General features: G+C 41.9%; 1 protein-coding gene across 1 annotated transcript in view; it reads right to left on the reverse strand.

The window, feature by feature from the left end:
• Positions 1-7,233: 7,233 nt before the first annotated feature.
• Positions 7,234-26,364, reverse strand: part of Gtf2e1 (general transcription factor IIE subunit 1) — a 30,702-nt gene continuing 11,571 nt past the window's right edge. Inside the window, exons 3-5 of the mRNA XM_036203616.1 lie at positions 16,520-16,721; positions 10,094-10,335; positions 7,234-9,002 (exon numbers count right to left, since the gene is read on the reverse strand). Of these exons, the coding sequence (XP_036059509.1) occupies positions 8,578-9,002; positions 10,094-10,335; positions 16,520-16,721 (869 nt within the window). The 3' untranslated portion in view covers positions 7,234-8,577. The remainder of the gene's footprint in view (positions 9,003-10,093; positions 10,336-16,519; positions 16,722-26,364) is intronic.

The following is a 26,364-nucleotide window of genomic DNA, read 5'->3' on the forward strand; positions in this document are numbered from 1 at the left end:
ATGCTCTCTTCTACCTTCCCCTTTTTGTAATTGATTAAAAAGGGAGGATCAGCCATTAGCATCCAACAAATATTTCTCCAGACAAGGCAACCATCAAGAAAGAAGACTCTGCATCTTTGACAACTTGAAGACCAGTACAAAACCACTGATTTCATTATTGAAAAAGTTAAATTCTTAGTTGATTTTAAAAAAAGAAATGGAAGGAAGGGCTGAGGATGTAGCTTGGTGGTAGAATGCTTGCTTAGCATGTACCAGGCCCAGGGATGAATCCCCAGGAATGTGGAAAGTAAATAAATTAAATAAAGCACAAACTGTTCTTGATACATTTTTCTCCTTAAAGGATTATCTTCACATACATGAAATACATTCAGGTGCAAGCCTAAGATTAGATGCATTTGTAAGATGTACTGTTGGCTAAGCAGTTTAAGTAGTTCCTGGGGAAATGTCATTTGTAAAGATGCTCTTTTAAAAAGGACAGTGTGGATAGATAACACAAATCACAGACATCCAGTATGCAATGACAGAAAGAAAATGTGCCTTTCATATAAATGGGTCACAGCTGGTCTGGAGAAACTGCCATAATTGTTTGTTCGTTCATTCAGCCAATACATACTGGGGGCTACCACCTACATGACAGGCTTTGAGCCTGGGAAGTGAACAGGGCACTACAGTGAGCAGGAAGCAGAGGCCTTGCCTTTCGTGGAGTGGGGTGAAGGTTCATGGAAAGCACAGGACAACTGAATTATAATACGTATTAGTATAATACATGCAGATCAGTACACAGGGCTCCCAGCTGTCCTGGTTTAGTCCCTCAGCTCCTTCACTTCTGGCATGGCTTCCTTCACTACAAAGACAACACCTTTCCCAGTATTAGGCTATTGGACTAGTGAAGAATTTGTCAGATTCTTATTAACGGTGCTGCCAGTTTCCTTCAGGAAGGGAACAAAGCACCCCACCCCAAACTCCCCCATCCCACCCCAAACTCCCCCATCCCACCCCAAACTCTCCCATCACACCCCAAACTCCTCCATCACACCCAAAATTGTAAAGAATAAAGCAGAAGTGAAGCCCTGTTACCGGTCTTTCTCTGTCCCACCAGCTCCCAAATACCAACACAGAGACATGTTAATTATGAAAGGCCGGCCTTTAATTTAGGCTTGTCCCAGTAGCTCTTATAATTTAAATTAACCCATTTATATTAATCTACATTTTGCCTTGTGGCTTTTTACCTTTCTATCATCCTGTATATCTAACTCCCTCCATGTCTCATTGGCGTCTCATGAGAGCCTAGATTTATCTCCTCCTTCCTCTCTCTACCAGGAAGTCCCCGCCTATACCTCCTGCCTAGCTATTGGCCATTCAGTTTTTTTACACCAATCACAGCAATATATAGTCATACAGCGTACATATAAACCCCACAGCAAAGCCAACTTTCCTGGTAGATGATGGGAGGTGCAAGGGTAGCAGAGCCTTCAGGCAAGAATGTGTGAATGGGAACTACCAGTTGTCTGTAAGTATAATACTTAGGGCCACAGGGCTGGAAAGGCAGTTCAGCAATTAAGAGCTCTTGTTGCTTTCAGAGAACCATTGTTTGGTTCCCAGCACCCATTCCAGCGGGCTCACAACAGCCTATAACTCCAGTTCCAGGGGATCCAATGCCTCTGGCCTCTGTGGGCACCCACCCATATATGACAGCACATATGTGCACACACAATTAATTATTTAAAAAGTAAATCTTAAAAAAGTACCCTCGACTGTCTGTCCATAGAAATACTCAAAAAGCAAGCTACAAATGTGACCTCTTATGGAGTTTTCAGAGTTCTAATGGCCACTTTAAAAGAAGGAAAAACAGTTAAAATTATTTTAATAGTATTTTTTTCTTTAATCTAGCACATCTATAGTGTTACTTTAAAAAAAAGTAATCAATATAAGAATTATATTGTGCTATTACTCCCCTCTTGGAGTCTTCAAACCATGCATATATACTCTTCAGTTATAGCGTATTTCCATTTGGGTCAGCTACATCTCAAGTACAGACAATGCAGCCCCAGGAATCACTAAACTTCCTTTTGCACATCAAAGCTAATGGCTCCCAGAACCAAAGCTTCAAGATGTCTAGCTGTGCCTCAGCAACTGTATTCCAGCACCCCCTACTGTCAGAGCCCTAGGCACCATGAATCACAAGTGGGCATAATTATCTGATTAAGAACATAATTAACTAATTTGCAATTCAGGCAGGAACAAAATGATCAGCTTCGGTACAGAAAAGGTCAGATTCCCCTACTGCTAACTCATCTGCCCATCTCTCCACTCAACACTTAGGAGTCGACTCTGAGGCAGACTGAATTCTACATGCTAGTATCCTGTCCTCTCGTGGCTTAGTCTCTTTTTGGGGGAGGGGTGACAGGCATAAATGAGACATTTATTTCAAGTTTTAAATTTGCAGTAAATAAGCAAAATAGGAAAATACAGAGTAGACCGGAAAAGCGAGAGAACTGGTTTCTCAGAGGTGGCATTTGTGCTTAAGAATGAAGTAACAGGCAAGGATGGGGTAGTGTTTATATGGACTGTAACTAGACCAAGGTCTAAGGCAGGCAAAAAGATGCTCTAGTCAAACTTAGAGTTTTCAACAAGGAAATTAGTGGAAGAAGCAGGTAGTTGGAGGCCAGGCCAAACAGGGACTGGAGGAAAGGGTAAGAGATCTGGAGGTCATTGAAATTAAAATCTGATTATAATGTGTTACTCTTTTAAGTCCCTCTGCGGGGGGTGAATGGTTAAAACCTTGTGTGTTGTGGAAGCAGAGAGAAGAGTTGGGGGTGGCTGCAGTCGTCAAGGTGGGAGCTGACATGGCTGAGAAGAGGAAGAAGTGGTGAAACCACCAGATCAGATTTATAATCTATCTCCACTCATCAGCAGGTCCTGGTCAGCTCTGACTTCAAAGTTAGGTTATATAAGTTAGATTATATTTTTGAGCCTGGCAAAACTGGATAAATTTGATGTAGGGTGAAGAATGCAAAAATGGTCCATGAGTACGACTTTTAGGTTGACCTTGTAGGTAAAGGTAAAATGGTGGAGGTGTCTGCTGAATATGGCAAATCTCCTGCTCCTCCTGGTTGCAGTCCTGATGAGCGGTGCCAGCATCCATGTAGAAACTTCAGATTCATCCCAGAAAAACCATCCTCTTCAAAGTCACCAAGTCGTATTACTTCTGTCTCTTTACGTCTTTCAAATCTGTCCCCCTCTTCCTATCTACATGGTCTCGGACACCAGACTATGAACCAAGAATTTATTATTCTCCAGACGTACGCTCGAATCAAGTCGTAACACTTCACACTATTCTGCAGCTCAATACCACCCAACCACCTTTTCAAAGATAAAATTGGCAGTATCTACTGAAGTGTAAATGGACACGTCCTGTTGATTTGGATGTTTCAGGTGCTGGGCTTTGGGAGTGCTGAGATGGAGGAACATTTAAGAGTTGGACCTGATGATGGCCACATCACCAGGCATGGAAAGGGGACTGACTAACACAGCCTCTCAGAGGAGGTTCTTGTAAGAGCATGTCACAATAAAGTAGGTCCATTCCTTGTACTTGGCCTCCGCTGCAAACAGCCGTTTTCCTTTCCACCCTCTGTGTTGCTGCCAAGTGGGCCCTCACCTGAGGCCAAACAGATGGGGATGGCTGATCTTGGGATGTTCAGCCTGAAAAACTCACTAAACAAACCCCTGTTCCTTAGAGAGTATCCTGCGTCGGCCATTTGTTACAGCAGCACAGACAGACTAACACACCCTTTGGCTATGTTTCTTATGATTCTATGTCACAGAAATAACCAAAAGTAATGAAAATGTAAGGATAGGATTAGTCATCAATAAAGGATAAACCATATTTGGAAATTCTATATAGCTCTAATTTTTACAAAAGCAAATGGCAGTGTATATAATTCCACTTATACAGAAGGGGGCTAAAGGAATAGATGATATACGGAATAAGCAAACTGTCAACAATGGTTTCCTTAGAACAGTGAAATGGGGGTGGGCCGAGGAGTTCTCAGTTTTTACTATCTATATTTCTAATTGAGTAATTTTAAATTAAACATTAAATACATTATGTAACAATGAGACTATACAACCATCTTGTAGGTCTTAACACGATTCAAGAACCTGGCACTTGTACCCTTTCTAGGCTGATTTCACAGACTTCTTTACATTGGGTAGGCGATAATGTACTTCTGTATGATGAGAATTGTGGGCTGACTGTGGAAACTGGGTCATGCACTCGGCCTAGCAGCTTTGTAAGTGAATTCGAAAGGCGGCTTCTGGTACTCAGGACATAAAGCTCATTCTGAAGCAAGGCCAGTTATCTCCTCCTGCACTTAAAGGCACTTGGGAATTGGCTCATCCCTTTAGCTCTCCAAAGGAAGATTTCATTACCTTCCCCTTTCTCAACCCACTCTGGCTTCACAGGTTTTAAGAGTTATCTGCACTAATCCTGTTCAGTTTATTTCTTTCATAGCAGGGGGAAGAAAAAAAAAAAACATGAATAGACAGTGAGTTTACCACAGTACCAGTTTCTTTCTAAAAGTCTCCCTTTGCCGGGAGAGATTTTTGATTTTTTTTTTTTTTTTTTTTTTTTCTTTTCCGGAGCTGAGGACCGAACCCAGGGCTTTGCACTTGCTAGGCAAGCGCTCTACCACTGAGCTAAATCCCCAACCCCATTGGGAGAGAATTTTTAGCTATTAAAAAGGCAATTGCAGTCCAGCTGTTAAAGGTAACATAGCTTTGTCGAAAACAAAGCACAAAGCAAATAAGGAAGTGAATTGTGCCAATTTCAAAAATCTGAAAGGCTTTTTCTTTATTCCCAGTGGTGGGGCATCCAGCATCCTGAGGTCTGGATGCTAGGCAAGTGCTCTACCAAGGAGCTCTACTGAGCAGAGTGTCCCTCCTGGCCCTCAGGTGACTCTTGATGGTCAGAAGAAACTGTTATTTTATACTTCCTTTTCTTAAAACTTGGGAATAAAGACAAAAAAAGCAACACATCTACATCTTTTTTACTATGGTCCTGGCTGGAAATCTAGGCATGTAGCCAACTGATGGAATAAAGTGAACTTGCCCTTGCTGTTCTCATCTCCTGCTGGTACCCCAACCTCTTATGATAGCAACAGTTATAAAATACTCATTTCTCCCTTAGTCATGCAGATGACTAGAAATTAAGCACCACAGCAAGATGGGGAAATAGAAACCCAATTATCTGCCATTCATTTTGGGGCTTGTGACACTGCCAATTCCAAATCTGCCCTCTACCTTGGTCTCTCCATTAAAATACCCTTCACCTGGTTTTGACGTCACAAGGCCTTTTTTGTGGGTTGTGTTTGGCTTTATATATATATTTGCCTCCATAGTAGCTGGAATAAACCTGGGGACCCTAGTAGAAATGTTCCAAAAAAGACTGTTGAGAAAATGGCCAGGAAATGTCACACTAGGTTAACAGCACTGCATTGGAGGTTAGGGTGTCTGGTCAGCCAGTGCTAGGGTTAGCACCTCGTCCTCTGACTTCCACTGGGATCTGCTGAATGCATTTTCAAAAGTCATTTAAATTTAATTTTCCTTAAGATGATTTGTGAAAAGGTGGGGGAGAGGCTTCAAAATAAACAAAAAGTACCAACTTCAAGGGCAGATCAAATAATGCAGCCCCAGGCGGGCCTGATCTCCTAGGGCTAGGGGAGCTTAGCTCCCTAGTTTTGGGGAAAAAGTGTAAGTGAAAGTGACAGATAGCCAAGTGTACAGGATATGGGATACAGTTGGGGGGGGCAGGGGAAGAAAACAGTTAACCTCCCATGCTGGTTCCTACATTGGGGAGCCATCTTAATAGGCCTCTGTGGATGTTACAGATGCTTTAAAGGCAACCATTTGAAGGGAACAGGAATAAGTTAGACACATGAAAACTTGAAGGCCTTTGGGAAAATGGATGATGTGGAAGAAAAAAATAGCTGAAACTTTAGTCAAACTGGATGGCAGAACTTCTTAGAATGGCTGAGAGATTCTTAAAGAAAAAGACATAATCTCCCCCCTCTTCCTGATTCCTCTCGCCTCCATCCCCCCCCCCGTGAAGATTCCCTACAACACAGCCTGGTGTTGATGGATCCCAGGAGTAGTATAGATGGAGAAACTAGGGTAGCAGAGAGGTAGGGACAAAGGACAGAAGCCCCTTGCTTCCCTCCCCTCAAAGAAAAGGTGGTTTCCCAAAGAAATGATACTAGAAGTAGTCTTCCGTGTTAAGAGTTCCGTGAGCATGTTAAGGGCAACAGAAAAGTCAGGCTACATGGACGGCTCCCATGAGCATAATGGTAAGCTAACCAAGCGCATTCAGAGAAATTGTGTCCCTGCCTGTCCTTCACTATATGCCGTGGGTGGCAATCATTCCGTACCCTGGGGTCCCTCCTCACTACATGTATTTGCTACCTATGGGGCTAGATCTGCCCTCACTACAGGTTCAGCTGGCAGCACTCCTGTTTTTGGTGTCCTGTCATGAATTAGCTTAACAAGTTACTGGGCAGCTTGAGACAAACATGCCTGTCTGACAAAACAAGAGCAGGCTCTCCTGAGGTTACATACGTTATTGAAATACAGAGGCAATAGTCAAAAGTTTACATGTTAAATTATATTGTCTTATTCTTTTAATTTGATTAATCTGGGATTTAAATATGAGAAAAAGAATGCACCTAAAATCTTGGCATGACATAGAATTTGCTTTTGTCATTCCACTATTCCTACATACAACCCATTACCCATGTGCTGGTTTCTAAAATGGGCATCTCTTCTACTGTGGAACACTGAGATTACTGCAAACCCCATTCCCAGTATATCACTCACACACACCATCCCTGATTCATGTTTGTTCCAAATGCTGTCAAATAAAACAGCTAAGAAAGTGTCTTGCAAACAGTACCAGAAAATGTGAATCCTTTTACATGAAACTCAATATGGACGGATACCTTTTTTTCCTAATGCCTTCTTATGAAGGACTGTATTTTCCTTGGAAAATATTTAGTTTCCTGATTAATGCACATTTAGTGAGTATAACCATCTCTCTAGTGTAATTCAAACACTGCTTTAATGAGTTTTATTAATATATTTTTCCACAATAGAAAAGCACACTCATACACACACTCATATAAAATGCAACAAAGAACATAGTTTAAACATTAATCATGTTTTAAAAAGTAACATCTTTCTAGAACCATGAAAGTTTAAAAAAAAAATTAAAAGTTGAACAGTTCAAGTGTTTAAAAGATAAACACATAAAAGGTATTTTAGGGCAATTCATTGCCCCCCAAAAAAAAGTTTAGTTGGCATCCAATTGCACCTATGATATTAGATGATGGCCAGAAGTCTCTGACATCTTTAAATGGGAAGAGTATACATTCTAGTTATGCTCCAAGATGTTAGAGCTAGAAATTAACAAATTTTAAACAATAATAAGTGGACTGTCAATATTCAGTCACCCAACAACCAGGTAAATGAATCATCACTTTATACAAGGCTCAGATACTCTACAATGCTCTTTGCTTCACACATACACTACAAAATGATAATTAAAAGTCACAATGGAAGAGAAATACTGCAAAATGTAATGGCTGTAGACCTTAGATGAAGCCCTTTATCTGGAAAGTTCTGCCTTCAGGGATAACAGCATGCTCCATGACTACGATCCTGAGGTTACGGTGCTCAGCAACACAGTGGAGGCACCGGAACACCACGTCCAACAAGGGGCTTTGATGTGTTTAGGAGACCGAGAGGGAGAGTGGAGAGTAGAGACATCAACAATCCTCTACTGCTTTCCACTGGAGTGGCTCCTTAGTTGAGAGCACTGGCAAGAGGCCTCTAGACCAGGAGGAAGTGGGACCAGGCTCAGCTTTACATGGCAGACTGGCAGACTGGCAGAGCACACTGGGGCAGTTCTAAGGCACTGTCCCCATGCTCTCAGTTCTTCAGTCCTGGACGCGGACTCTTGACCCTTGTGCACGCTCTCCTCACTTCTTCATGAGGGTCTACACAGCCTGCTGTGCTATCTGTAACCCTGGGCACATGTGCACACTCTCCTCTCCTTTCTCTCTCTCTCCTTTACAGGTTGACCCCAAACTCAATTTGGAGGAAAGATGAAGTGTTTGGGGTTCCCCTAACCAGTGATCTGCTTCTTGGTAAGCAGCTTTGGTTGGCAGGACAAGGAATTTTTTCAGATGCTTGACCAGAAAACACTTATACTAGGGTAAGTTCATCCTAGGGTCTGTAGGTAAACAGAGAAATAGGTCTTCAAAATGAAGGGAAAAAATTAGATAAGGAATTAGAGAAAATATTAATACTTTAGTAAAAGAGGGAAGGGAACACTTAAAGCCCATCTACCTTTCTTGAAAGTTTCTGACATCAAAAACAAAAACAAAAAAGCCAACTTTCTCTCCTATTATGCTTTTGTACTAGATTAACAGGTGCTTTCCATCAAGAGGGCAGGAAGCCACTTAAGCACTTGGTGGGGAGTTTCTCTCTGAAATGAGCTAACAGGAGGAGAGAGAGAAGGCGAGCTCACTCAAAGAGGTCCTCAAACATTCGCTGACCCATGGCTATGTATGCTTCCTTCTCCTCGGGTGTCATCTGGGCTACCAGCTCTGGCCGTTGGCTAACTTCACTGTAGGAGAATGGGCAGCCAGCCACCATAACAATGGGGTCATCTGCTACTTCCTCAAACTCATCGTCTTCCTCATCCTCGTCCCGATGATGGCTAGCCACAGCCGGCGGCCGGGGTGGGGAGTCCTCATCCGACTCACTGGTCTCACTCTCCGAATCGCTGCCGTTGGCAGCCGTCACTGGAGCGGCTGCTCCCACTGAGGCAGCTGCCGCAGAAGAAGTCTTCTTCTCATGGATGAGTAGAGCCCGCATGACCTCCTCATTGTCATCAGGCCCTGCACGGGCCTCCTCACGCTCCTGAAACGGGTCCACATCGATGCCACCTGGAAGTTAGAACCCAGAAAGTCACAATCCTTAAATACAAAGAGCATTCACCTGTAACTAATGAAAAATAGACTTTTAAATTGATAAATAACATAACACTGACTTCACTGGTTCCATTTTCTGAGCTGCTATTCTACAGAATATCTAAAATGTTTCTTAAAAACTAAAGCTTAAGTAGCACAATGAATAAGAACATGGAATTTACAGGTTTACTAAGTTTACATGGATGTGAATTCTCTCCCTCCCCCACACAAGCTGTACTATTGTGAGCAAATTTTTCAATTTCTAAGTTTTAGGAGGCTGACAAAAGGTGTACCTTCTAAGACTCTGGTTAAGAATGTGTGGGTTAATGTTAAGAGGACCGAGTATGGTAGCTGGTATAACAGGAAATGAGGTCACAGCCCTTCACCTGGCCATCTCCCTCTCACCCGTCCCTCACGCTCACCCACTGCTCCAGCTCCAGCTGCTGATCCTCAGGAACACAAGGCGCACACTCCCTCGGGGATGTGTACTGCCTGTTGGCCCTGACAGTTGTTCTTTCTCATTTCCCAGCATCCTTTATGTCTCTACTCAGCTGCCACTTCACCAGGGCTCTGTCTTCCCCAAGCACTCATTTTATACCACGATGACTTAGGCTACTGCCTCGGTCACCGTCTAAGGATAAAGACTCTGTCACAACAAACTTCTCTTTCTTATTCACTGTGTTCCCAGGCACTGGGACAACACCTGCCATGTGTTAGGCACTGAGTAACAATTTACTGAATGAATCAACAAATGGTAGTTTCATTTTCCTCAAGCAAATTACACCAACTTTAAACTCATTATAAAAAGGTGCATGTAGGACCCATATGTATGTACCAGCAAACACTAATACACATAAAAACAAATAAATTTTTTAAAAAACAGATTTAAAACCCTACTTATTGTTTTTACTAAACCGAAAGACAGTATAACATGTTGGCTGCTTTTAATGCTTATTGCTCAATTTCATACAATGAATTTTCATTAATTATTCAGGCATTCCTTCCAAGCCGTTTTAATTTTCCACCAAATCCAGAACATACCCATCTTACTGACTTCTCACTCTTACCTTCCTTCATGTCTTCAGAACTATATGCCCCTTGGACAGTGCTTTCTCTCAACCAAATGGGCCTTTCTTTGGCAGATTTCCCCTCGAGTGAGGTGCGATGAACGTCATCTTGGTCATCCATATTAATGACAACATTCTGAGTATATAAGTCCTCATAAGAGGGGCCTTTGCTGGTCCAGGCTTCCCGGTGGTGCCCTCCTGCCAGACCAGCAGCTCCAGCAGCAGTTGCGGCTCGGTCCTTGCTGCAGAAAAAAATTAGAGAGGAACAAGAAGAAGAAAAGTTACAGTCTGGGCACTGAACATGAAGGACAGATAGAGAGGGCTAACTCGGCAGTCATTTGAACGAAAGCTACCTGGCAATCCAGCAGGCACGCATCAACAACTCTCAGAAAGCTCTTCTCTAACCCAGGGTGAAAGCTGGATGGATTCCATCACACTTAAGTTCTGCAAACACTGTACCTCTCACATACATGAAGAAACAATGTTTCAGAGACTGTTATATGTCCATTAATTTGTATGGAGGAGGAGGAGAGTGAAAGTCTACTTAAAGATACTACTCTGGCCAAACACTCCCAGTCACACCTTCTAAGAAGATTTTGTTTAAAACAAAACAAAATAAAGATTGTATCTTAAAAAGATTCTCTGTAGTTTAACTTTAATCTACAGTGGTTTTGTGTGTGACCATGGGAGAAGTTAGGAAATTACTCAACTTAGAATTAACAATCTCCCCCTGCCACTCAGTGAACAGAACACTCTTCAGAATGCAGTCCCTTTTCTTCCCTTCTTTTTTCTTTTTTAAAGATTTATTTATGTATTATGTATACAGCATGAATGACTGCAGGCCAGAAGAGGGCACCAGATCTCATTACAGATGGTTGTGAGCCACCATGTGGGTGCTGGGAATTGAACTCAGGACCTCTGGAAGAGCAGCCAGTGCTCTTAACCTCTGAGCCATCTCTCCAGCCCTGCAGTCCCTTTTCTATCCAGCTGCATCTTTCCATTTCTACAACTATACGGATTATCTGTCCAGTCATTTTCCCCCAACAGGGACTCTGATCTGTTTCCTGGTCTGGTGTGCCCTTTATCTCTAAGACCTTCCTTGCCTGATGCTCCGAGCGTTCCTTCTTCCTCCAGTCTCCTGGCTGTACCATTTCTATGAGCTAAGCCAAGTTTGCCTTCTCCCTTCTGCTTCCTATTTTCCCTGCTTTAAAGTTTTCAATCTTGATCTATAGAGATTTGTCTCTAATGTGCCTGCTTAGAGGTTTCACCCCACAAGCCACCACGTTTCCTGAACTACCTGCTCACTCCATACCCTTTGTGATGTTTTCCCAGTGCCCACAGGAACTCTAGACCTCATGATATCCCTCAACTTCTCTCTCGGTTCTCTAGATCATTTTCCTGCATTCTGTTATCCTTTTGGAAACCAGTGCATCCTAAATCCGACCAACATTTCGTTAATCTTCCTCCCTCATGAGCCACTAGGAATCACTGTCCTTGTTCTTCTCACTAAGTTGCTTGCTCGCTCGCGCTCTCCCCCCTCCCCCACTTCAAAGCTCCTTGGACTGTCTGTCACATGCTGAGCTGAGGTTCCTCTGATGTGTCTGTGTCCAAGAATCTGACTGGCTGGCTACACGTCTCTTACAACACCATGTTTCTGACCATTCTCTAGAGGCTTATCCCATCCCTCCTGCCCTGCTTCTTGAAATACTTTTGAAACCAAGTACCACGCTCTTTCCAGTTATTTAATGCACACTTTCCAGCTACTGCCTCCACATTATTCTTTTCATTATCCTACCTGCACTCAGGGATAGTCTCTACCATTCTTGCCCACAGCCTTTCTCCCTGGCACCAGTTCTATCTGGTCTCGATACTTTTTTTTTTGGGGGGGGGGGGGTTGGTTTTTCAAGACAGAGTTTCTCTGTGTAGCTTTGCACCTTTTCCCTGGATCTCACTTGGTAGCCCAGGCTGGCCTCGAACTCACAGAGATCCACCTGGCTCTTCCTCCCAAGTGCTGGTATTAAAGGCATGCGCCACTACTGCCCGGCTGGTCTCAATACTTTTAACTCGCCCCTATTGTCTCCTTGCTCCCACTCTGGATCCGACCATCTTTACATCTCACTTTCTTTGGTGTCTCATGCTGCAGTTGCAAACACTTGTACCTTTTTCCTTCTGTTCCTTTCTGAATTCAATGACGGTCCTTTTTGCATGGGGTACCCACTCGTCTCAATTCGGCCGTATCTGTCACTAGACACTCTCCTCCCTACCTGTGACGCCGCCTTTACTGCGGTCTGACTGTTTTCCTCCCTTCTTCTACCTGTGACGCCGCCTTTACTGCGGTCTGACTGTTTTCCTCCCTTCTTCTACCTGTGACGCCGCCTTTACTGCGGTCTGACTGTTTTCCTTAGCAACCATGTTCCTTCCGTTTTCTCATCCTGCTCCGTTTTCGGTTTCGTGCTTACACTACATGCTGAGGTTCCCTGCCCATCTCACTGTCTCCCCAGCTCCTTTCAGTACTGTGTCTATCCTCAGCCAACATCTGCATCCTGCTGTATGCAGCCTGCTTTTTCCACCTGCCTCCAGATGTTGCTTCCAGAGTCAGCTAAGTCCAGTGAGGAGAGAGAAGAAAGGCACACCGCTCTAGCGTGGACCTGTCTTAACTTTGTTATTGTTATTATCTGTCTTTATCAACTCTCGGACACTGTTTCTCTTTATACATAATCCTGAACACAGCACCAGAGGGTTAACTTTGATGACTATCTCATGCAGTCAAAAGAGGTACTTTGAAGAAAGACAAGAAAAACAGAAATAAAAACCAGAATGAATGAAGACAACCACCCTTAAAATCTTATTTTCAGTGTTCTTTTATAGAAATTCAAGGTAGATTTTATTTGGGGTATCAACTAAATAACAGTAAGTGTCTATACCTCATCAATGAGTTAACTTACTGAGTTAAACATGAGAATGCCTGTGATGTGGATGGTAATGTTTCCCTACTAATCATGGCTCTCGATTTTTGTTTATCATTTTTATTTAAATATTAATGGCTAGTTGCTCCAAAGAACTTGGAACTTCCCCAGCCAAAGTAAACTTTCGCTGGTTTGAGTACCAGTCATGAAATTTCATCCCCTTTGTTAGATCCTGCTTTAAAATACATATACAAAGTAATGCTAGCCAGTAAGACATTGGGGAACAGATAAGATGAAGGGTGCTTTCCAGGAATGTTTCTTTAGTCATATTTTAAAATAAGACACGTGGAAGGAATGCCATCTTCTCTGCACTTGGATATTTTCTTCTGCAGGTAATCAGGACACAGATGGCCACCTTAGGGGCATTCCCCTCACAGTCCTAAGAGGGCAATGCAACAGGGGAGAACAGAGATGGAGAGAGAATTCTAGACCCTCAGTGTGCAACTGAGCTATGAACTGTACTAAGTCAGAGCCTCTGGCCACAGAAGACAAGTTATCACAGGCAAAGGCATTCCAACTGACATGGTATTAGGGTTAGTCCACAATAACTGGTGAGGTCACAGAATTCTCCAGACAACTGGAAAGAAACGCAATTAGCTCAGGACTCGTTATTTAACAGTAAAGAACAGAACTTAAAAAATAAAATAAAGAAGCTCCACTAGAAAAAAATCATGCTGAGGGAGGCACCGCAGACCCAAAGGGCAAACATGGTATGTGTTAGCTTAGATGTGGGTGTTAACTATTAGGTCTTTGGTAAGCAGCCTGCAATCACATAACCATGGAAGTTAGGTACTGTGTAAGGGACTGGAGGGTGGGAGTGCCAGCTCCCTGGAACAGGAAACAGAACAGATAGTAATGGGTGGACAGGGGTGTGGGTGGACTGAAGGAAAGGTCAAACAGGAGGGCAAGGCAAGAAGAAATACAGAGGGACAACTAAAACTAGGAGCCATTTGAGGGCTTGTATAGAAACCTAGCAGCCCCCCCCACCTTGTTGAGACTGAGTTTCTCTGTGTAGCCCTGGGTGTCCTATGACTCACTCTGTAGAGCAGGCTGGCCTCGAACTCAGAGATCCGCCTGCCTCTGCCTCCCGAGTGCTGAGATTAAAGGTGTGGCAGCTTCTTAAAATATATCCATATATGAAAGATGTCTAAATGGAATCACCAAGTAACAGGGGAGACAAAGCTCCAACTACACATTCCTTGCCACCAGATGAAACTTTAGTGCTGAGAACAGGTTATAACTGATTGAGATGTTGGCCCAAGGATTCCCATGGGAAGCAATCCAGGCTATTGGCAAGGCTATTTAGGTTGCTCTCCACAAACTGACAATAAGGCTTTATTGCTGAAGACAATATCTACAGAACTCACTGAACACAGAGAAGTCAAACTGGTGCCTATCTAGAGCCTTGGTCACTGACAAGTGTTGATGGTGCTGGAAGGTACTCTGCACACTACCAGAGGGAAAAGGTAAACACCAACCCAGCTACCAACACTGAAATCTACAACAGTGACAGCCTGCAAGATGCACTGGTACAATAGTGGTACCTAAACTGTGGAAGTAACCAACCACTACCTGATTGGATGGAAGGCCCACTCCATGAGATGGAAGAAATGACCAACACTGCCCTGGTGGCCAAGGATCTGAGACTAGATAGGTCATGGGTCTAGGGGAAAACCAAATACTACTGTTCTACTAAAGGACCATAACAATAAAATGACTCCTAAAGCCATTCTGTTACCCTCAGATAAGTGTCTTGTTCAGCCATCATCAGAGAAGCTTCTTCCTGCAGCAGATGGGAACAAATAGAGACCCACAGCTGGATAAAGTGCAGAGAGTGACAGATCTTGGGCTACTCAGTCCTAGATGGATTATCTTCATAAACCCCTCCCCTCAGTGATAAGGAAACTCTGTAGAAGATGAGGCAGAAAAACTGTAAGAGTCAATGGGGATGAAAGACATCTAGGAAAAAGGCCTTCTAGGCACAGGGCTTGCACAGGGCCGAGCTAGATGGAGTCTCAGTGCTGAGAGGGGAAGTGGACACGTGCCCCCATCTTTAATCCAGAAACTATCTCCAATTGATAATCACTCCACAAAGGGAAAACTAGTTTTCTCCAATAGAACCTCACTGGGTATATAAACCACACCTAAGGGCAGGCCCCATGCTCAGCAGTAGATGGCCAACACAAGATGAACTCAATGATATTTTGGGAGTTTTGTTTTGTTTTGTTTTCCTGATAATGCTTTCTCTGGGCTTTCCCCCTACCCCCTTTTCCCTTGCTTATATATCATGGTTTCCAATTTAGTTTTATGAATTTTCTATGTGTGTGAAAATGTGTGTATCAGCATCTATATGTATTTCTTGTGCCTTTTCTTTGGCTTTTTTTTTTTTTTTGTCTGTTTTGTCCTATTCTGGTTTATCTGTTCCTATCTTACTATTATATTATTTAGATGCCTATGTTTTCTACGGAGAAAAAGAAACTGTGGATGCGTGAGTGAGGAAGTGGGAAGGTCTTAGAGTTGGAGGAGGGGAACCAGAATCAGAATATACAGTGTGAATGAAAATCTATTTCAATAGAAGAATGAGGACAAAGCAGAAGCCCGAGAACCCCACAAAACACAAGAGCAGATCGGCGGGTCTGAATTCACCTCAGTATCGGAAAGAAGGAAACAAGGACGGAGCAGAACATGGGAACCCTCCCTGACACCAGCTCTTACTCAGGCATCTCGACCGGTCATCTAGAAACTCCTGTGGGCTAGAGAGCGGGCTCACAGGTGAAAGGCATTTGCTGTTCTTGCAGAGAACCTGGGTTTATTGCCCAGCACCCACAGGGTGGCTCACAACTATCTGCAATTTCAGTTCCAGGGGATCTGACACCTTTTTCTGGCCTCTGTGGGCACTAGCCATAGATGCAGACAAAATACTCACACATAAGCTCAACGTAAATATTTTAAAATATATTGACTTTTCGTGGCATGGAAGAACTAAGCTGCCCAGCAATTCAAACACCACAGCACATGGAAGAAAGAGGAAGCAGCCACTGTTAGCAGTATTAGCTCATGGTAACTATACCATCACAAGGTTGCAGTAAAACTGAGTAAGACAAGAGGCGTGTGTTCAAAGTGTTTCAGAAGAATAAAACAACATGCTTCATGTTGTTCAAATATTCCCAAGAGGCACAACTAATTTCAGATTAGCTACCAATTGGCTGAGTGCTGCAGGCCCAACCAGGAGTGGCTGAGGTGAAATCTGACTACTTAAAGATTTTTGCTGCAGGCCACCATTCTACTGCATTCAGTACCAACAAATCTGATTATGGCACAAGTTAATAAGAGAAGTGCAGCAGAACTCAGAACCTCTGTGACATCTCAGTCTTTAGTCTCTAGAGTGTTTACTCTAGCCCTCCCAAATGAAACCAATGCAAAGTGTAAAAGGTCAAGTAAGGCCCAGGCTTCCACTTACCTTTGCTTCAGGGCTGGGATTTCTGTGGGTTCTGGTTCAAGTATCTCATAGGCCAAGTTTACATCCTCTGTCTCCCGAAGCAATGCATAAATGGGCTCAATTTGTTCATTAAATCTTGCCAAAAGTGTGCGAGCATCTTTTTTGGGCATTGCTGACTCATCTTCTTCTACCTCTGTGTGGCAAAAGGTACAGCGGAAAGTTCCTACAGAAAACATCAAGTTTCAGGTCAGAAGAGGGAAATCATCCAGAGAAGCCTCCACCAATATTTTAGTAAAACTTCCACACACAAAAATGTGGGAAGAACTGCACACAGATTATGTACCTACCATCTAGATTCTACAATTTTCTGTCACATTTACCACAGATATGTCCATCTTTATATATGCTCATCATTTCATACATTTCAAAATTTTATCCCTAACAGCAGTTTTTGAAAATCACATTTCTAATATAGTTACACTTATTTTAACTTACAGCTAATTATTTACACACGTTAGTACTGAATTTGTACCCTTTTCCAAAAGCTTTCTTCATACCTTACACATTTGGATTATTATTTTAGAAATGGCCAAATAAATACCTAGAACTAATAGCTTTTTGGGGTCCTAGGCATTGTCAAAGGGCTATTTCTTTTACTTGTTTTTTAGAAGTTATTTTTTTAACTGTGTGTTTGTGTGCGCACACATACACATGGATGTGCAGGTGCCTGCAAGGTCAGAAGACAGTAAGGAATCCTTGAAGCTTAAGTTACAGGAGGCTGTGAGCTGCTTGTCGGAGGTGCTGGAAACTAAGTTCTGACCCTCCACACAGGCATCGAGTGCTCTCAACCAATGGCCACCTCTTAAAGGACTATTGTTTCATGTTTATAAATCAGTTATATTAAAAGAAACTTATTCAAGTCAATCTTAAAAAAAGTTCAAGACACTTAGTTTTGTTTTCATATCCCTTACATTCAACATGGAACTGCAGTGATTTCAAAATGTCCAACTTTTCATCACTGCTGTCATTTTACTAAGTGGGGCCCCCACTGTAGCTTACAACAGCCTTTAAAAGCATGCTTCTTGATCTCTAGGCTCTCCTCCCTTCCAAGTCCCAATACCACCCTAGTTATTACCCTATCCTCCTGGTCTAAAGTCTATTTGATAGCCCAATCTCTAACACCTGCAAAGTAATATCAAGACACTGTAAAATTTGGTCCCAAAACATTATAATCCAGTCATAAACACCTGTGATTAACAATTACTTTTTTTTTTTTTTTAAACACAGTGCTGCTTCTAAAATACTCCCTTGCATTTTTTGACCTATACCCTAATTCTGGAAAGAGCTAGCAGAACTATGGCTCTCAAGGAATTCATAATTTGTCCAAAATCATACAGCTAACACAAGAAAGTAACAGTACCTTTAACTGTTATACCTTGAGCGTTTACAAAGTACTATGTAGTGTCAAGGTCACCCAACTAGCTGGGGTGATGGGGAAGAATCAAATCAGCTCAACTATGATGTTAAACTAATGTCTTATAACATAAAGTCTACCAGATGTGCATTTCCAGTTTGGCCTTATTCCCAGACATGCATTCTTCCTTTCCTACAGAACTTACCTGAGGGATTAAGGACGATAATTAAGTACTAGTGCACAGCACATAACAAGGACTATCCCCTCCTCCCCTCTCTTACCCGGTAATAGAATAAACAAACTAGGCATTTCTATTTCAGTATGACACCAAATCCTCCAGACATGTTCCCAATTGAATACGTTTCCATGCCTCCCACCCCCATGGCCAAGAATAAGTGAATGCTTTGATCACATATCACTTCTAGAACATTACTCGTCCCAATTTTCTAGGGAAAGACAGCCCCTCAAAGCTAGGAGGCAGACCAATGCTCAGAGATAAGCTGGCTTGTCTGTCAGAAAGAATCTCACATCCCATGTAACCATCACATAAGTCAGAGCCAAGCTCTGCAGAAGCCTGCCTCATAGACAGGCATGGCCTCTGCAGACTCATGAACAATTTTCAGTGAATCTAAGCTACTACTAACTCTTTACCAATCAGTTTTACCCTTTTGCTAGTCTAGCCATATATGTAAGATTTAGTAAAACACCCAATCAGAACTACCCCCATTTTTCTTTAACATTTTAAGTGAGATTTATTCTAGTGTTTGAGTGTGTGTGTGTTCTTATGCAATCGCATGAGAACACACACATACATGCCATAGTGTAAATGTACAGAAGTCAGCTTTCTCTTCCAACCCTGAGTGTGGGTCCCACGGGTCAAACTCAGGTTCTCAGGCTTGGATGTAGGTGCCTTTACCCATTGGGCCAGCCAACAAACATATAAGCCCACAGTTTGAATCCTCTAGAAAGTTGCCAAAGTCTCTCTGTAGTAGGACAGGCCCATTGCATCAAGGAAATTGGCTCAGACCAGTTGCCAAGGCACATAACGTACTTTCTAAAGAGCCAACCTGGAGTCTGCCTGAGGGCCTAGCAACAGGAGCTGTCAAGAGTTCCTGGTCGATGTCAGAGTTCCTGATCTTGCAGAGTCTGCCTGAGGACCTAGCAACAGTCGCTGTCAGAGTTCCTGGTCATACCTAGACAATGAGGGATGACCACACAGACTGGGTGCTGGGAGGAAGGTATATAAGGCCTTCCCTGTTGTTGAATAAATGAGTTCATTATTTGCTTTCAACGGACTCCTGGTGTCAGAGTTGTTGACGCCTCGCCTTCTCACCCCCTCCCCCGAGGGAGCCGTTAGAATCCAAGCAACATCCCTCAAACACCATGCCACTAAAACAGTTAACCACACCTCCTGACATGTAGTTCCTCTTGCTATAGAAAACATGCATAAATTGAACTGTCTGCTATATGCACATCTGACTAAGAGCAGCATAAAGATTCTGGAGTAATCAGGCCTGGGAGGATAGCTCAGACAGTAGGCAAAGTGCTTACATTGAAAACATGAGGACCTGAGCTCAACCCCATAACCCAGGTTTAAAACAGAAAAAGAAGGGTGTGTAGCATGTACTTATAATTCCAGTACTGGGGAGACAGGCAGATCCCTGAGGCTCAATGACCAGGCTGCCTAGCCTACTAGGCAAGTGCAGGCTAGGAAAACACTGTGACTTTAAAATAAAATAAAATAAAAAGGATAGCATCTGAGGAACCAACACTACAGGTTGCATGCTCCTGCATACAAACCAACATGTCTATACAAAAGACATTTGAATAATCAATTGGACAAAGCTATCATTTAGCAACGTTAAAAAAAAGAGTAATTTTCTTTTTCTTTTTTGATGAAAGACATCCAGTTGCTTTTGGATATTTGAATACATGCTATTCATTGGCTGTGAAAACAGATATGTTTTAGAAGCCCACTTATTACAACTACTGAAAGCACAAGAGAGGCGATCAGACTAGAAAATTAGATATGAGAGTACAAAGCACAGGAGTGGGAACTAATGCCCAAGTAGATCACAGTATCCAAAGAGATTCAGGAGAGCAAGTATAAGAATCAAGGTACAAACTCAAGGCAAGAAAGATCCTTAAAACAAGAGACGGCAACTTCATATGGAAAAAAACAAAAAACCCAGGATAACTAAAACAACCCTGTAATAATAAAAGAACTTTGGGAGGTATCACCATCCTGATTTCAAGCTCTACTGCAGAGCTAGAGTAATAAAAACCACTGGTGGCATAAAAACAAACGGGTGAATCAATGGAATCAAATCAAAGACCCAGAAATAAATCCCTGCACCTATGGACACTTGATTTTCAACAAAGAGGCCAAAGTTATACAATGGAAAAAAGAAAGCATCTTCAACAAATGCTGGTGGTATAACTGGATGTCAACATGTAGAAGAATGCAAATAGATCCATATCTGTTGCCATGTACAAAACTCAAGTCCAGGTGGATAAAAGATCCCAACACAAATCCAGATACACTGAGCCTGGAAAATAGCCTTGAATGCATTTGTACAGGAGACAACTTCCTGACAGATTACCAATAATGCAGACACTAAGATCAACAATTAATAAAATGGGATCTCATAAAACAAAAGTTTCTCCAAGGCAAATGACACCGTCAATAGGACAAAACGGCAGCCTACAGAATAGGGAAGTATTTTCACCAACTCCATCTGACAAAGGGCTAATATCCAAAATATATAAAGAACTCAAGAAACTTGACATCAACAAACCAAATAATCCAAATTAAAAAATGGGGTAAAGACCTAAACAGAAAATTTTCAACAGAGCAATCTCAAATGGCCAAGAAGCACTTAAAGGGGGAGGGGAAACTGAGGGCAGGATATAAAGCGAACAAACAATGAAATAAATAAAGACAAGAGACAATAAAAGCAGAGGGCAGGCTGGTGTCTCAAGAAAATAATATAGGACCAATTTTTCAAAGTCAACCAGAACTGAAAAGCAGATTGCTAACAAAAAAAAGACAAGGACGATTTCAGAGGTTCTCGATAGTGTGTCAGCTTTGATTACTCTCTGGTTGTTCCCAGCTGTCTCCCCTCTCCATAAAAGCATAATGTACACAAGGCGTGTGAGGAGCTCAAGAATAAGGCATGCAAAGCAAGGTCATATACAGCTTCCAAATACCTGCTGAACCAAGAACACCCACACCAATGCAGGCCCCAAGTTGACAGGTGGAAGATGGTCATCTAGAGACTATCAGAGAACTAAAGGTGCTTTTGGAAGAAGTCCAGTTTATAGAACTTTGCTTTTAAAGGAAGGCATCTCACTCCTCACATGTGAACACAACAGCAAGAATCTGGCAATCAAACAGCTAACAACCTCCTAACATACCACAGCTCTTTCCTATAGTTGCTGCATTCCCAGAAGGCTCTCCTTCGGCAACATTACCTAAAATCCCAACTGGCCTAGTCACCCCAACAGTCCTGTCTTTCCACTGACCTTGAGAGTGTCACTGCACAATATACAGGTTTTTTTTTTTGGGGGGGGGGGTCAAGACAGGGGTTCTCTGTGTAGCTTTGCGCCTTTCCTGGAACTCACTTTGTAGACCAGGCTGGCCTCGAACTCACAGAGATCTGTCTGCCTCTGCCTCCCAAGTGCTGGGATTAAAGGTGTGCACCACCACCGCCTGGCCACAATATACAATTTTTATTTTCAACTTAGTTTATTAGCTTACTTATCTTTAAAAATGTCATACCTAAATTGAGATAGAACTGTCCTCTCAAATCCTCCCATTTCTTTATTGAAGGCAACATATATTCAGATTCAAGTACATAAATCAACATGCTTGATAATGTAACTCCTATAAGAAAATTATGAGTTACTTCTGGGAAAAAAGAACATGCCTGAAAGCATGTGTGCAAACACACTGTTCACATTACCATTTTGTACCAGTCCATTATTTGAATAAATTGATTTTCACGAAAAAAAAAAAGAGGAAAAGAGTGATATATATGTATATAAGAAATCTGAATTCTAGCTAACCTCATCCAGACTTTGCAAGAGTTACTTAAAGAATGGCCATTTTGTAGTTTGAAAAGGGGTAGTTTTTATATTACTGTCAAGAACTATGAAGGGTTTGAGAGTTTACTCACTTTGCAAGCTAACAAGCTATTTAATAGCTTCATGGAAGCTGGCTTTTTTGAAGCCTTCAAAGGCAGAGATATTGTTTCTCTTTGGAATGAAACTGCTCGGAATAAAAAAAAAAAAAAAACACCTCTATGTTTATATGTTTATTTAATATCCAATACTGTAAAGATAACATCATCTCCCAGAACAAAAGATGGACATACTTAAACCCATTATAAAAAACTATAGTTTCCTTTGAAGTTTAAGGATTTTGTTTGTTTTATTTGTTTGAGACAGGGTCTCATGCCACCCAGGCTGGCCTCTAACTCAGTACATAAGCCAAGGCTGGCACTGAACTCCTGATATTCCTGCCTCCACTTTTCAAGAGTGGAGATTACGGGGGAGCACCATCAGGCCTGGCTTTAGGGTTTCTTTCTTCTTCTTCACATACCCAGTGTATGCAGTTACCACCTGACCCTCTTGTATCATTGAATAGAAACTGGAATTTAGGAACTGGCTTAAGTACAGATACTAGCTAATATTACTTCCATGAATAATAATTACTTACATTAGTTCCTTGAGCCTCAGTTCCTACATAGTTATAAGAAGATCAGGTGAAAATTGTACATGTAGTTGGTTTGTTACAGGAAAAGAAACCCTTAAGTTAAAAGGAACCCAGATCTTTTATAAAAAGTATAAGCATGCTCTTTATAAAGCTACTAAATCACTAAATACTGAGTATTCAACAAGCAAGCTCTAGAGGAAGATGATATTTTTATTATACTAAGTAAGCAAACCTGCTTTTTGCTCTAGAAACAATGGTCTCTTATTACCTAACACTGCTTGCTATATAACCATTCTTTAAAAGGGATTTTTAAAAGATCAGTCAACACCTCTACTTCCAAGACAGAGTGAACAAGAGCATCCTAGGGGAAACTGTCCCCTTTAACCATATCTGGCAAACATTTCCAGGGAAAGTTAGGCTGACATCTGAGTCCTGTGCTACCACAAAAGCACAATTGTAAATAAGGAGCAGCCCGTCAAAAGCCAAATGTAGGAATGTGACATTTTATGGAAAATGATGTCACACTAGTTTACCATACCATCATCATTTTTATGAACTTTACTATACATTATGAAGATGCAAATCAGCTTTTCCAAAATCAGAAAGGATGGTGAGAGAGGGACCACAGAAATTCAGCACATACTAAGAGTGGTGGTGAGTTCTATTCACAAAGTGGTGGTGACAGGTTCTATTCACAAAGAACCTGTCACCAATAAGCTTAAGGTTTAAAGGTTTAACAGAGAAGCAAGTTACCTGGAGATGGAAATGATCAGGGCTAATACAAGAAAAAATTAAACACACGTGTTTTAGAGTCCAAAGAAGCTATGTGACTTCTAGCTGAGGCCTGAGAAGGCCATGAGAAAGCTCTGCTTTTCTGAGGTAGGACTTATAAACAGACATTTATCCAGAGGTCAAGGAAATACGGGGAAGGAAACAGGCTGTCCCAGGTCATCATCAGTAGGTAGTAAGCTGCAGGTTCTGTCTGGTAGGAATGCAGTTATCAAAGAGCATGGTGACCCCTGGGGCTTACAAGACACACGGGATCATAGCAAGAGTGCTTTAACAGTAAGCCTTACTCTGACTTCAGGCACCAGAAGGTTTGGGAAAGGACATAGAGCACCGAAACTAATATCTTAAAATGCTGATCTGCTCTAGCAGCAGAAATACCCAAGCCCTATCCAGGAACACTGATCCAACAGGTCTGGAGTGGGGAACAGGAACATGAATTTTCAAAGTTCCACAAGGAATTCAGTATATGGTTGGTGGAGAGCTGCTATTAGGTCATTAATGACAACTCTTCATGTGACTAAACCACTCTGTACTCTGGACAGACTGCCAAGTACAGAAAACACTGGAAATGAAAACCCAGTGCACATTCCATCTTTCCCACATAAAAGACGAGAACAAACTGACCAACCAACCAAACAAAAGCAGGGCAAAAATACTGAAGCCAAGCTGTGTTAGAGAGAACACGCAAGCCAGATCTTACAGTGTGGGAGCAGAGAACAAGCAAGCCACACCAATTCCATGGACAACGTTTGGCAATGACGGGGCTGACCAGGAAAGGGTTTGTCTGGTCTCACACACCACTAAAGAAGAAAGCTGCTTCATAAATACTCCTGTGCACTCATCAGAGGCAAGTCTGAATAATAACACTGTTCAAGTTCGACATACATGAGAATAAAGGCTTAGAGACACTAAGTTTACCGGATTACATCTTGAAAACAAAACCCACTAAACCTGGATTCAAAACACAAATTTGTCTGATTCAAAAGACTAAACTCACTGTACCATCCCAAATCATACACCCTACTTCAACCTTATCATCTCTGCCAGCTCTGATCTATCGAACTTGCTTAAGTCCTCTTCTTAAGAAGGGCTACAGAAAGGAAGAAATTGTATCAAAGAATTGCACAAGCATTAAGTGCTCATCACATGGCTGGCATTTACTTAGCTGACCATTAACCTATTGTGTTTGCTAGAAGGATCAAAGTAAATCCAGTTGCAAATAGGCATTTGAAATAGGCAGCAAAAGATACTTTTACAAAGAGGCATTTCAGAATGATTTTAGGGCCTTCTATTTCATAGTACAGCAATGTCCTCACTCTAATGAAGGCAAGTCACACTTCAAAGAAAACGGGACAGGAATTTCTGCACCATGTTCGCTTTCCAAAAATAAGAAAAGAACACAACTGAATTCAGAGTGGAGAAGGTGGGAGATAAGAACTTGGAACCAAGGGGTAAAAGAAAAACAACCAAAAAGGTCCAAAAAGTCAGGAAACAGAAGAAAATGTAAGTGCTGATTATGCTGGGCAAAGCCTGCACCTTGCCTGCCTCTCACAAGTTACTTGCTTTAACTAATGCTACCCAGTGAGTATTCAGCCAAGGAAACATTAAGCACAAACAAAACCAAAGTGTAAAGCCTGTTTAGCAATCTCATTTGACAATGGAGTGCTTGGGACATTCATAATCAGGAAAAGGGGCAGAGAGAGCAGCTGATGGCACTCAGGGTTAGAAGGCCGCAAGAGTCAAATCCCCAGACAAAGAATTACTGAAGACCGCATGCCTCTCTCCTCCTCCAACGACAGGCAACCACAGGGCTACATACCACTGTCCAGGACTTGCTGTCAAAAATCTAGCAAAGGTGTCATCAGACTGACACAGCATTTAGCTACTTTTCCTTCACTTTTTTTTTTCATTTAAAAAGTCTTTAAAAATTTTTAATGTAATCTTTTTTAATTACAAAGGTTAAATTTAAAAATCAAAATAGGTCCAACTACTTTGATAAAGCACGGTGCTGCCGTGAGTCACGATGCAGCCCACATCCTCAAGGCTGGACAGGGAGAAGGAAGATCATGTGACTACTGCACAGAAGCCTCAACCAAAAACAGTAGGTCTGATGTCCCACGGCTTTTCCACTTTATGCTTTCCTAAATCCAGCCAATCCTATTCTGAGCTATCTTCCTGGTGCTCATATTCATTGGCAGGCAGTCAAGAAGAAATAATTAATAAATAAATAACATCGACTATGGACAAGTATCATGAAAAAAGGGAAAGACAGAGAAGGAACAGTGGAAGAATACTGCTTTATTTCTTACACGAGGAATTCAAGGGAGTCATCTCTGATACTACAGTAACATGAGTGGACACCCCAAAGAGGGGGAGGAAGTCCCACAGACACTTGGGCAGTGATCCCTGCTGCTCACAAGATACAAGTAAGATGGCTGCTGTGAATGGAGGACAGAGCAAAACCAGTCCCAAATCTGAAAGACCTTATCAAGTCTGGTGCACTGACCTTCCTGAATACATAGGTTTGGGAGCATTTTGAAGGAACAATTGCCAGGACTTGGCTACTACCTACTTCTTCAAAACACTGTTCATTACTTTGTTACAAGCTTTAAGAGTTCATTTAGGGGGAATCATATATCAAAATATTAAGTCAAATTTTGATATCTCAAAAAGTCACTTTTAATTCTGTCCGATTTTCAAACTACTTTCCTAACACAAATGGCTTCAGTTTAATTGGATATGGGAAAACAGATGAAAAAAATTACTATTATTTAACACACATGACAGGAACATAATTAGTATACCTATCATAAAAATAAATTAATCCATCCCTTAACAAACAGCAACTGCAAAAATAAATGTGTACATAAAAGGCCAAAATATGGTAGGTTTAGCTTTTTTTGAAACTGAGATCTTAAATGTACTGATGATATACAAAATACAATC

Source organism: Onychomys torridus, chromosome 12 (assembly GCF_903995425.1).
Source record: "Onychomys torridus chromosome 12, mOncTor1.1, whole genome shotgun sequence".
NCBI classification, from domain to species: domain Eukaryota; kingdom Metazoa; phylum Chordata; class Mammalia; order Rodentia; family Cricetidae; genus Onychomys; species Onychomys torridus.